At 41.2% G+C, this 13,687-nt stretch overlaps 1 protein-coding gene and 1 long non-coding RNA gene across 3 annotated transcripts; one reads left to right on the top strand and one right to left on the bottom strand.

Moving 5' to 3' along the window:
- The first annotated feature begins 3,662 nt into the window (after positions 1–3,662).
- On the top strand, positions 3,663–13,265 carry lratd1 (LRAT domain containing 1). Of its 2 annotated transcripts, none has more exons than XM_042390980.1 (2): positions 3,663–3,731; positions 11,957–13,265. In XM_042390980.1, exon 2 carries the CDS (start codon positions 11,994–11,996, stop codon positions 12,780–12,782), a length of 789 nt encoding a protein of 262 aa, XP_042246914.1. In that variant the 5' UTR covers positions 3,663–3,731; positions 11,957–11,993; the 3' UTR covers positions 12,783–13,265. The 2 variants fall into 2 exon arrangements, with proteins under 2 accessions (XP_042246914.1, XP_042246913.1); XM_042390979.1 differs by lacking the exon at positions 3,663–3,731 and adding an exon at positions 11,321–11,493.
- Positions 7,485–10,318, bottom strand: LOC121882612. Its single transcript, XR_006092128.1, has 3 exons — positions 10,228–10,318; positions 8,710–8,749; positions 7,485–7,586 (listed from the first exon to the last, which is right to left on the bottom strand). It is a non-coding gene; the product is annotated as an uncharacterized LOC121882612 (long non-coding RNA).
- Positions 13,266–13,687: the final 422 nt, after the last annotated feature.

Here is a 13,687-nt window from a genome sequence, read left to right as displayed (position 1 = left end):
TTGGTATGAAATCAAACTGAATCATGTTGCATCAGATATGATTTAAAAAAAATATCAAGACATTTTCCTGTCCTTAATTGTTGCCAAAGATAGTGTTGCATGAGCAAGATGGAAAGATTGACATATCCAGACCTGAGGCTGAAAACTGATTCACCGACCACATTATCATAATTTGAATTCTTGCACTCTTTCAGACCATTTCACTCCAATGTGACCTCTCTCACTTCTGTCCACAGGTCTTCACATGACACCTCAGGCGTAATAAACACGGTAGAAATAGGAAAGAGGAGAATGTGAACATAGATAGAGGAAAACAATATGTTGGATTTGAGCATTACGTCATGAATCTCTGAAGCTCTGTCAATACTTTTTGCTATGCCAGAAATTCAGTCAACACTTTAAATCAAATAATTTCATTGACAGAGATAACAGAAATAGAGAAAAAAACATAGTTAATGTGTGCTAATGTGCTGAGAAAATAGGATGATGAATGTGCTTTGGTTCAAACAGCGGAGGGGGATAATCACAGTTAAGGCCACTGATCTACACGCGTTAATCATTTTAACCTTTATTTATCTGGGTGAGGTTTGCTTACACACACTGACATGTGAGACCTGCCAGCTGGGAGCTGAAATCTCAGTCAGCCACTAAATAGTTAGCTGGTCTACTGAGGCATTTGATGCTGTGCTCATCGGCACTTTGGCACAACATCTTCGGTGCTCACCTTCCCTGATTTACCCAGATTTTTGAAAAAGGGATTTGGGGTTTTCTTATGGTCACACGCCTGCTTTTTAAATATGAGTGGATAGGATAATGTGTTGATGAGTGATATTTTGCATGATTGAGTTTTCAAGAATAATGAATGCATCTAGTCCCATATTTTCCAAATTTCACAACAGTTGCATCAGGACCATGCATACTGGGCCAGTGTATCCAAGGTTGTACAAGTATAACATTTATGTCTAGTGAGTATAACATACGTCCATAGAAAGAACAATTAGTCCCACCAATCGATACAGTGAGGTCAGAGTCAAGACCTCAAAAAAATGAGAAAGTTGTGTTTTGATGTCTGTGATCATATTTCACTGCCTGCAATGTGCAGAGAAAAAAAGCAGTCGTATAACAGTTGCGTCCAAGACAGTGACCTCTGTCTGACCTCTTTGACACTGATCCCTCTCTCTCATACTCACACACACACACACCGACACACATGGTCTGGTGGTGTTGCTGATGTTGGCACATTTGCGCTCCGGGACAAGAGTTGCTTCATTGGCACTGATTACCGCTTTATCCTTCCCCTGCAAACACCAGCCAACATCGTCCTGCATACCAATGAACTACACCAACCAGGGAGACATAAAGGGAAAGAGGAAAAGAGGGAAAAGAAATGAATATAAGAATAAGAGATGGAAGGAAAAAATGAAAGAAAGAAGAAATTATGAATCAATCAATCAACCAATCAAACTTTATTTACATAGCACCTTCTTAACAAATCAAATTCAATTCAAAGTGCTTCACAAGTTCACAAAACGTGTCAGAACTATAGACAAGATTTCCAATGTTTCTTAATATTAACCCCTTCTGTCTGTTATAGATCCACCAGAGGTCCCTGGCTGCCTCCCTGGATGTGAGCTGTGCTGTCACAGCTGCCCTCTATCAGCCATCACCAGCCCTGCTCTATCAGCTTGTTAGTCTGTGGGAGTATACTGTATATAGAGCCTTCATTTGAGCACTCAGGTGCTTTAGCATAAATGGTCAGCCAGAGTTTCCTTTAACTGGGCTCACTTTCTGTTACAAGTTTGATTTTTGTTGTAAGCCTCCAGTAAATACTTGAATCTGCGTGAGTCTCCTGTCTGCTTTTATAATTAATTAAAAAGCAAAAGAATTAATTGCATAAGACAACAATAAAAGACGGGTAGTTAATATAAATGAAAGATAATATAAGCAATAAAAATGACAATAAAAAAATTAAAATTATGAAATACTACAAAGAATGAATAGATTATAATAAAACAGCAAAATGTTAATAAAATACAATAGAATAGAATAAATGATAAAGATAATAAATAAAAGAGGTATATAATAATAAAACTATAAAATTATAAAACACTACATAAATCCAGACTAAACTGATGGGTTTTTTAGTTTATGTTTAGAAATATCAATATTTTCAGCTCCTCTCAGATCCTCCTGAAGGCTGCTCCAGCGGCGCAGAGCGTAATGGCTGAAAGCAGCATCACCAAAGGTTTTTGTTCTGCTTTGTGGAACAGCTAAAAGAGAAGAACCAAAGGAGCTGAGGGGCCTTCCTGGTTCATAAACCATAAGCGTTTCTGAGAGGTAGCCTGACCCAAGGCCATGTAGTGCCTTATAAACTAATGAAAGAATTTCAAAATCAATACAAAAACTAACAGGTAACCAGTGCAAAGACTTTAAAATAGGCATAATGTGTGCACTCCTGCTGTTCTTAGTCAGCACTCATGTAGCAGAATTCTGGATTAATTGTAGCTGATTTACTGTATTCTTCGTTAGACCAGAAAGGAGAGCGTTACAATAGTCTAATGTGCTAGTTATAAAAGTGTGCATCAGTCTCTCTGCGTTGCTCAGAGAGAGAAATGGCTTCATTTTGGAGATGTTCTTCAAATGATAAATGCCTTTTTCGTGACACCCCACACATATGCCTTGAAATTCACTTAAAAATCACTCCAAGATTTCTTGCTTCTTGGCTTGGGTTGAGTCCTAGTTTGGAGGCCAGTTTCTCTATCTGAGCCTTTGAACCAGGCATGTGCACAGATAGACCTCAAAGGGGGCTTGAGCACCTGCCCATTTGGCCTACTGGAGAGATAAAGTGCCCCACCACAAATAAATACATTCTTGTTAATCCTGCTATATTCAGTGTGACACAACGGTATACTCAGTACCTCATCTTGTTGTAGCTAACAGAGAACATGTTTCTCCAAGTTGTTTAAGTTAGTTATAAAGTTGTGAAAAATGTATGCATCTTTATCCCCCACAAGCTACAAGATGACAACAATGATAGACTTAAGAAATACGTTTTCCTGCCCTCTGTAACAAGTAGCCAATGAAGTGCATTCAGTGTTAATTAAATTAATCTGAGTTTCACGTCACGTCACGTCTACCTCACGTCAAATTGATTTGCAAGTTAACTATAGTCAGCAATGATGTTGTCATTGTGTTTGATGTTAATGTCAGACATTTAAGTAATGCCTGATGTACAATTATATATAAAGTAAGAATACATATTTCCTTTCTTTGTATTTTATGTTGAGTGTTAACTGTTTACTAAATGTCATTATATATTTAGGCAAATAATGAAGTTCAAGCACTTTTTTCAGTATTTTTGGAGGGAGGGAAGGGATGACAGAATGTTAACTGTTAAAATCTTTTATAAAGCAGTGCCTAATACATTTTATCTAAAGTTTATGTTTTTAGAAACGTGGCTTAAATCATGTCTTCCAAGCCTCAGTATTTCAATATGACATAAAGTATATTAAACTGATTTTTTGGCACATGGTAATAGTATCTTAGCCATACAATATCAGCATCTTCTTATTGTCCGTTATTACAGAAGCAATTATGCCCTCTATGGGGAGGTGGTAAGAGAGGATATGGAGGCGAGAGAGGCAGCCATGCAGCCAGAGGAAGTGCATCTTTGTCAGCAGTATTAAGCTGAGCTTCTGCAAATGAGGATGTCAGTCAGAAGGCCACTGTAGGTAAGAGTTGGGCTGGTTAATGTGAGGAGAATTTACTGAAATATACATAATTTCATTGCATGTATCACTAATTAACTGTCATGTAGCAGTGTTTGAACCAACCTCAGTCATGGATTTGTTTTAAATACATACATTTTAATATCCTTTTAGCAGTGTATCAAAGGCAGTTATTCACCTTTCAATCGCCTTTTATGAATTTGGGCCCCTGCCCCTCTAACATCCTCTGCACATCCCTGCTTTGAACCAATGATCAGTACTTGAGTTTTATCCTGCTTGAGCTGTAAAAAATTCTGACATCCAGGCCTTTATATCTCAAACACAATTAAAAAGTGAGTTGATCAGACTGGTGTCATCAAGAGACACGGCTACGTAGAGCTGAGTGTCATCAGCATAGCTGTGGAAAGAGATGCTGTGCCTCCTGATGTCTCTGCCAAACCAATTAAAAACAATTCCAACATGCTCACTTTATCTTAAAAAATCTGGAGGTCCACATGATCAAAGGCAGCACTAAGGTCAAGTAGCACCAGAACTGAAGGCTTGTTGCTGTTAAGATTTGTTGCGATATCAATCACTACTTTTAGCAGGGCTGTCCTTGTGTTGTGATGTGTCCTAAAACCTGATTGAAACATTTATAATTTAGTGTTTGAGTCTAAAAAGGTGCTGGTTAAAAACTAGTTGCTCAAAATGTTACTTAAAAATGGGAGATTTGAGATCAGTCTAAAATTGCTGGGTGTTAAAATATCCAGGGTCCCTCTTTAAAAGAGGTTTTACTAAAGCAGTTTTAAAATCAGTGGAGATGACACCAAGCTGTAGGGCGTGATTTACTATGGCAAGGATGTCTTCAGATGCAGAATTAAAAATAGTTTTAAAAAGGGAGGTAGGAATTGGGTCAAGGGAACATGTCGAGGGTTTCAGTTCTGTTACCTTTTTCCCGAGAGTTTCAGCACCAACCAGGTCAAAACGTTCCAACTTGACATCACCCTGTAATACAGAATATAAAGTAGGTAAAAATTCAGCGTGCTTATTATGCTGGCAGATACCCGATCTAATGTTGATTATCTGAAGTAAGTAGAGCTGGAAAAAAATTATATCATAGGACAATTTTTGTCATATTTGTTGATATTGATATATCACAATATTAATGTGAACTCCTGTCAGTATAAATCATTTGAGTGCTAGAGAAATGTGTGTGGTCAAGGAACTCATATCTTCTATTGAGCTAATTATTGTCACCTGCTTGACTTATTTTATATTGTATTTTGCATGTGTGATGTCTTTGTGTCTTTTCTGTTATTTTTCCCCCCTTTAGTTCTTTTTTAATACCTCACAAAACTGGTTTTTAGTAAGTAAAGCACTGCCACACACAAATATATTTTTACTTTGTTTATTCACAAATGTGTCCTCTCTTTGCATGCAACAGTTCAACAGTCAAGTAATCTTGACTGTTGAACTGTTGCATTCCTTCCAGGCACTCAACTGTATCTGTTTTTTTACACAACAGCAAAAGCATACATGCTTGTTTAGCTGAATAAACCCACCCACCTGTACATTTCTGAGGCAGTCTGCATTCAAAGTGAGACTATGTAGCTAAAAGAAAAAATACAATCTTCCTCTTAAAATTAAAGCTGAATTCATGAGCAATGAAAACTCACTTTTACTGCTACAACCTTACTTTTTCTAGTAAGACCAGTAGCTTATGGAGGCCAGTGTTAGCTAATGCCTGTAAACTTCAGGTTTAGCTATAAAGGACAGCACAGAGTCAGTTCGTTGACTTGATGACTCCTCTTTAACTGCTACGCCATATTGAAGCATTTACCATTATCTCGTAATTGTCGGTTGTGACCACAGTGGCCACTGCCCATCAAAGATTACATAATCTCACTTTAAAGGATTGTAATATGATTTGGTAGAAACAACTTTGTGTGTGGAATTGGTTAAGTGTGCGTCATAAAGAAATGTCCCCTCCAGCACTTCCAAGTTTCTTATTTTCATATTGTAAAACTGTTTTGAGATCAGTAGGCTATGTACTGTATATATCATTTCTTATTGACCAGCCCTAGAATCAGGCATTGAAGGCATTTAGGAAATGAAAAGAAGGAGCAAAAAATTTAACGATTAAAGGTTACACTTGGGGCAGTTAATAAACCATGTTTGGTGAGCAGAATCTTACCTGATTTATGTTGCTGCACTGCCCATTGAGCCACAACCTTCTGTCAACTCAGCATATTGGACCTTCACACTATGATTTTGTTAACTACATAGGATCACACTGAGCAATAATTCTGCTCTCTCAGTTCAGTGCAGAAAGATAGAATTCAGCATGTACACACACACACACAGGTCTGTGAAAGGTACAGGGCTTTTCAGAGAGAGAACGACTGTAGCAGCAATAAGTTGGAGATGGAGAAGAGTTAAATCTGCAGAAGTTAACATTCACGGCCACATCGATGGGCTTCAGATGTGTCAGACGAGGGCCTCCTGAATGAGTCACAGTCCACAGTCTGAGGAGAGCTGATAAGACCTGACAGAAGACCTGCTTTTCAATGGGAGACAGATGGAGTTGGAACAAAACACATGACACACACACATATACAAAAACCTGGCCACACACACACACACATTAGATAGAAATATGGTGTCTGACGAATCAAGAGCGTTTTGGTGAAAATATTATTGTAAAAATATGGGAGGATACTGTCCAATACAGTTTGAAACACTGAAATATTTAAAAATACAATATTGGTTTACTCGGAATGTTTCAGAAGAGAATAAGATTAATGTAAAAATACTCAGCTTTAAATAATACAAAAGTCTAGAAAAACACTGTAAAACAAAAACTAATGTGATGACCAAACCTCAAATTCAAACTTATTGACAATAAAATACAAATATTTTCATTCACTTTTTTTGGATGGACATTGTTTCATGAGGACAAAACCAGCACAACACATGAAGATGTTGTGTATCACAATGGGAGGGCCGGCTGTATTCGGAGAAGCATGGAGGGAGACTTTTGGAACTGGTGTTATACAGAAACACTTTGCCAATTCAATCCTTCATATTGGCAAAAGGAATGTTTCGTGACCAAACTATTCCAATTTCCTCCCTTGTTGAATTGCAAGATGTCTTGGGACAGCTTGATACCATATGTGACTGCCTGGATATGAACCAGGGTCTTTAAGCCAGTACTGTTTAGACATCACTGAACATCTCAATAAAAATTATACAGTTCCAAAAAGGCAACTTTAAGCAAGCATGGTCATATTGCTTCTGCATTCTCCAAATCAAGAACTAAACCTTTGCCTTGATAACAACAACAACATCTACCATCTCTAAACATGTCTCTCCTCTTGCTTAGACAAACACCTGTTGCTCTGACATGATGGCAAACATCATCCGTTTCACACGGCTGGGACAGACTAACTGATTTCTAGGAGGATTTTTGCCATTTCTGGTTATTTATGCTGTAATTTGGGCCCATATTCAATTGCTTATATGAAAATGAAAATGACTAGTGCTTACATTAAGAAAAATAAAATAGAAATAGACTTTAGCATATTGCTGTAACAGCAAGATTGCAGTTTATTAACATAACACAACATAGCAGAAAATTAAATAAAATAACAGTATAGGATAGCATAGCATAACATAACATCACATAATACAACGTAACATAACATAACATAGCATAACGTAGCATAGCACAGCATAACATAGCATAGCATAACGTAGCATAACATGACAGCACTTAATATAGCATAAAATAAAATATAACATAACATAACATAACATAAGATGACAGAACTTAATATCATATAACGTGCCCTTGAACAAGCCTCTTACAGCAAGGTGTTCCTGAAAAAGAGGGGGAAAAAAACTTGTCAGTGTATCTAGAATACTGTTACTGATCATTTTCATTCATGAGTGCCACTAGAACTGTGCCAGTATACAGTTTTTGTGCTATGATTGCTTATTATACAGTTTAACCAAGCAAAAACCCTGAGCGTCATGGTTCCCTTTTCCCACTAAGATAAAGACCATGTTCAGTTCAAGAAATAACACCCCAGAGGAAAGCCTGCACTGTGATTATAGATATGATGATGATGTTGATGGCTACCATCTGTAGCACATAAACACCTACAATCACAACAAAAGACATGCTGGAGGGTGTCTCATAATTCATAATTGCCTTTATACATTGTTTTTCCACCTGATTCTTATGTGCATCCCACAAAAGAACAACAATTAAATGTTTGGTTAGCGGTACCCTGCTGTGTCAATATACGGATGAATTATTGTAACAACACCTCAATCATGAATAATAAATAATAATTTAATTTTGATATATATCCACCCAGAACAAATAAATAACAACAACATTCATCAACAGCATATTCCAGCTAAATATACATGTGGCACTGGTGCGAATAATTGTCACCCGACATTTACATACGTGTCATTACCATGGCACACAGACTGAGGAGGGAAATGTAGAGTAATTGTTGATGCAGCTGCAACCTTTATAGACACAGGGTCTGGCTTTTCTGCTGCCTGACTCTTCTAATATATCACAAAATTGTTTCTTACACTGGGCAACAGCTCTCAAAAAAACAATGAAAACATGGTACCGAAGTGAACTAATTTCATTTAAGGTGCCGCATATTCACCCCTACAAATGATACTCAGTTTCCTCTTGGGAGAAGCTTTTTGTGGTGGAGGCTTTTCACCCTATCACCAAATAGTCAGAGTGGGAATACAGAGTGCAGCACTTCTACAGAAAAGGAATACATTGCAGGAGATTTTATGGGTTGTGACTGAAGGTACACCACCTCATTGCTCCATCACAGCGCTTCAGTTGTGCCACACACCTTTGACCACGGGCTTACAAAACATCAGTCACCCCATCCTGTATGCCTTGCAACAGGCCATTGACTCAGGGTTGTGCTGTCCACCATTAATAATAATGCTCAGTTTTTACCTGACACTGCTCTGTAGCCGACCCAGCTCTCTGACCTCCCCTGGAAAGGCACAAGCAGAAAGATTATTTTCCCTGCAGGGATCAATAGAGTATTACAAAAAAAGCTTACAGTGTATTTTCTACTACCTTGGTTTTTATACGCAGAAGAAAAGAAAAGAGTCTTTTAATAATTTGGTGATTTAGGGGATAGAATGCCACAAATATATAAAGTGATATACAGTTTGCAGGTGATATAGGTCTTTAAAATGTTGATATGACAGGTTGCCTTTTTCTGTTTGCTGACATCAGCACTTACAAATATCTAACACACAAAAAACAGCAGACAATCTCTCTTCACTCTACACCCTACTCCAGCAGCACTACACACACACACACACACACACACACACATGCGTAGTGTTGCTACAAATTGGTACACCTTGCGCCTCAAGGGTTTATGACTTGATGTAGTGCCGTTTCTTCTCAAAAGACACACCCTTTATATTGCATGTATATAACCAAAGCTTTCTCAGTTTCACACCCCATAAAACTATGGTCAGCAGCTGAATGTGAATGTGTGCACGGGCACAACAGTACAACAAACATTATGGAGCTGTATGAAATGTCTGCTTGGGTATGTAGAGAAGACAGGGTGAGAGAGCGCTTTCATACTACGTCTAATGAAGTGCATGTGTGTATTTGTTCATGTTTGCACAGACACATTGATGTTGGACCACATTTGTGCATATATTTGCGGACAGCTGAATGTGTGTGTGTGTGTGTCATTCTGTTTTATCTGCACGGTATGGTGCTGCAGAGTATATGATTTAGTTAGTAATTAGGGAATAGAGACGTATCCAATTATTGGGGTTGTGAAATATCACCCTGTCTCAGTAGTTATTCCAGTACCGTCTGCACCCTGCCTTATTATTACACCAGCTGCATATATGATTAGGTGTGTGCATGTGTAAAAGAAAGAGAGGGAAAGAGACAGAGAAAGAAAGAGAGTGAGAGAACGAGTACAGTATGTGTGTGTCCAGAAAAGGCGGCATCTACAAAAGAAACTCATTTCTGCTCATTGTAGATTATAGGTGGCAGAACCACATGCCTGTAGGAGCTGCAGCCAAAGCCATTGCTGACAGTCCCATGACACCTTGTGTGTGAGGGGTGGTGGGGGTGGGGGCGGTGTTGGGGTGGCAGGGCTATGCCCATGGGATGAAAAAAAATCTTATTTATGACTTATTTCTCTCTCACACCATTTGACTTTAAGTACATGGACACACACAGAAAGGTAAGTACAGCTTATACCATCAGATACATTAACCACTGCTCTCACATGGAAGTGTAAATGTATAGGACATGCACACAGCTGCATGGATGACTGTTAATGTTTGTCTTTTGTGTGTGTAGGTGTGTGTGTATGTGTGTGTGTGTGTGTGTGTGTGTGTGTGTGTGTGTGTGTGTGTGTGTGTGTGTGTGTGTGTGTGTGTGTGTGTGTGTATGTGGGAGAGATTGTAAATCTGCACAATCACATCTCACCTAATGAAAAGCCACCATCCGCTCTGCCTGTCACCGGTGGAAACAAATACCAGGGACTGTCCTATGTCAGTAACTGGAGAGCTTCTATCTCCAACCATCTGGGAGAGAAAAAGAGAGATACTCTGAGGAGCTCTCCGAATGCTGCCAGAATGCCTCCGATGTGGAGGTAGACAGAGAAAACATTGACTCCATATAGTGAGGGGTCTGATATAAACGGCAAGATGGCTATCTGCTCTGGGCAGGGGTGATGAAAAGAGAGACGTGCCTGCGAAGTGTAGATGACATAAGTGCACTCGCATTTATCTTGCATGCACAATATGGAAGTGTACAATATATTATGCATGCAAAAGTGAGTCACAGGCTGAAATTTGATTGCATTTCATTTCAGTCAGACTTTGTTCTGTGACACAATATCAAATCAAAGAAAAATATTATAGACTTTGTGTTAATCTCCCTGTGGAATCCTTTGTTTTGTTCCTACCTTGCACACAAATACACACCTGCCTCCAGCCACTCCCTTCAGTCTCTACTACACACACATACACACACACACACACACACAATAACAGATATGAGAGAACAAGTGAAGCATGTGGAAGTAATTTACAAGTCACACATGGGAACTGGAGGACAGAGCATATATTAATGTATTCAGGAAGGTGAGGATACATTTGTCATGTCCTGCAGCAACAGTGCGCATATAGTCTGCAGTTTTGGAGCATTTAGAGACACTAAAATGTTTATAGCACATCAAAGCAATAAAAGACGGAAATTCTCGTCTTGAGATATGCAGGCTGTTAACACTGACGATTGTTGCCTTGAACTTGCCTATATGGACTCCGTTGATCATGTAGAGAATTCCACAGCTCTCTGACAACAAAAACCATGCCACGGTAACAGCTGCCTATCGCCGCCAGCCGCCCTGCGCACACCTGATTGGAGCATCTGATTAACTGGCATTATCCTCTGATGTTCTCATTGGCTCGGCGGTAATAGACCCGTGACTGCCATCCACTAAAAACAACTGAAGGCGGAGCGCGCCGGCCGAGGCGGAGCTCTCCTTGGTACTTAAATCGAGCTGGTGCTGAAAGAAGTGAAGTACTAGCACGCACGACAGCCGGAGCTCCCGGTGCGCGGTGCGAAGAGTGTGAGACAAGTGAGAAGAAAGAGGAAAAAAGAACAGAAAGAAGGAGAGCAGTGGACCGTGCCGCCCGCTGTTCTAATGGACCATAAGGATATTTAACCATTTGCCCGGGGAGCGCACAGGTATCCTCTTTTTCTCCAGTTCCTTTCATACTTTGCGCCGTGCGTAAAGACACAAGACTGGCCTTTATTTACTCTCTCTGAGCCTGCAAGGCTCAGACTGTTTTTCCTCTTTTCTCTTTCCTTGCTTCTTCTACAGGGAAACGCGGGCTGTTTTTACATTCCACTGGAATTAATGATTGACTAATGGATGTGGAGGGAGCAAGGGGCAGTGGATCATTGATTGTGTTAGTGTACTCTTTCGGCTCAATAACACGAGAGAGCTCTTGCCCCTCCATATAGGGGACTGCTGAGAAGTGTTGAGTGTTTTCTTAGCCTACTCTCTTGTCTATTGACAAAAGGGATTCAAATGCAGCAAAGCATGTGTGCTGCCCTGTGAAAGGTGAATATATTTGCTTAACGGTGTATTTCATGCCACTGACATCTCTCTCTATCTCTGTCTATCTCTCCTGTCTTTCCCTCTCAGACACCGCAGTCCATGCCTCTGCCTTGCCAGGTCATTGATGGGAAATCAACTGGATCGGATCACCCACCTCAACTACAGCGAGCTGCCCACGGGGGATCCGTCCGGGCTGGAGAAGGACGAGCTTCGGGTCGGCGTCGCCTACTTCTTCTCTGACGAAGAGGAGGAGGTGGACGACCGCACTCCGTCCGACTGCGGCTTCACCAAGGACCACAGCCCGGCCGAGGAAGGACCCTTCTCGGTCAGCGAGGTGGAGTACTCGGCGTTCTGCGCACAGGAATGCATCTTCTCCAAGCTCCGGGAGAACGAGGACTTGAATGTGTACTCGGCCAAAACTTTGCTGACTATGTGCAAACCGGGGGACCTGCTGGAGCTGGTGGCCACCGCGCAAGCCCCCCACTGGGCCATCTACGAGCAGGACGACCAGGTCATTCATCTGCACAAGGGCGAGATCCGCAAGGACAGCCTGCTTGAGATCAGTAACGGTCGCCACGGGAGGATAGTCAACAATCGGTACCGGTACCGGCCGCTACCTCCAGACCTGGTGATGCAGAACGCGGTGGGACACCTGGGCCTGAGCAGCGAGGAGATATGCTGGACCAACTCGGAAAGTTTCGCAGCCTGGTGCCGCTTTGGGAAACGGGAGTTCAAAGCCGGGGGAGAGGCGCACTCAGCGGAGCAGCAGTATTTCCTCAAAGTGCATCTGTCCGGCAGCGGGGTGCACACTCTGGTCTTTCGCAGCCTGGAGGACATGATTCGGGAGAGGAGGCGAGTGGACGCCAGTGGAATTCTCAAAGAGCTGTCTTTGGTTAACGGGGGCAAGGAGTGATCAGGGATTCCGTTTGATATCCTCTCCCCCACCCCTCCCCCCCTCTCCCCCCCCTCTCGCCATCGCGCACGGACGCACATTTTTGCGCACAGACGCGCACACACAAAACGTACTCGCACACACGCACACAAGCACACAGACGCACACATGCAAGGACCTGTTGGTTTTGGACTGTCTGCATGTCACGGATGGACCCCGGGCTGCGTCTGGACCACGGGTGCACTGTGGAATTTCCATCAAATTGCAGAGTGTTGAAAACTGAGAGAGAGCGGCCATAAAAACAGACAACGCCCCTTCAGAATAGAATTCGTGCTGAGTGGGACACACGATTTCTACTAAACCCATTGCCCCGAACAGCGAAATCACCTTTAATACCCACACATAGCGCACAGGCTCGGTTTGGTTTTCTGTTTAATTTCTCGGGATAATGGATTTGGCCCCTTCTCTGCATAGGGCGCCTGCTGCGGCAGACCAGACGGTGAGAGGGAGAGATGGGGGGGCGGGGGGGGGGGTGATGAAAGATAGGATCTGGGATGGCTCTCGAAAAGTCTCCCTTCTATTTTTTTACTGTTAGCTTTAAAACCGGGACTGACATAACATAGATCCAAGCCACTATTTCATAGACCTCTGACAGTCCCAGATGGTTACGCAGTTGCCTAAACAAAGCATTTGGCTTGTTCAAGCTCCCCTTTTGCCATATCAAGAGTATTGTCATTTCACAATGCTGTCATCCTGCTCCACAGCACTGGATGTATGTGTAAATTGTGTTCATATATTGATTTCAATTTGAGTCCCTTATTTTTGTATTTAAGTTTAGTGGATTTAACCCTGATCTCTTTTTTGGTTCAAATAAATGGAGGTTGAAATATTAAAATAATCGCTTGGTCTAGCAGGTGTTGTTTGAG

Source organism: Thunnus maccoyii, chromosome 17 (assembly GCF_910596095.1).
Source record: "Thunnus maccoyii chromosome 17, fThuMac1.1, whole genome shotgun sequence".
Lineage (NCBI taxonomy): Eukaryota > Metazoa > Chordata > Actinopteri > Scombriformes > Scombridae > Thunnus > Thunnus maccoyii.
Note: the sequence above shows the minus strand (reverse complement) of the source record. Positions and strands in the feature narration are given on the sequence as shown.

Excerpts from the sequence above, each read along its gene's own strand:
- lratd1 (XM_042390980.1), top strand. The coding sequence starts at position 11,994 with ATGGGAAATCAACTGGATCGGATCACCCACCTCAACTACAGCGAGCTG.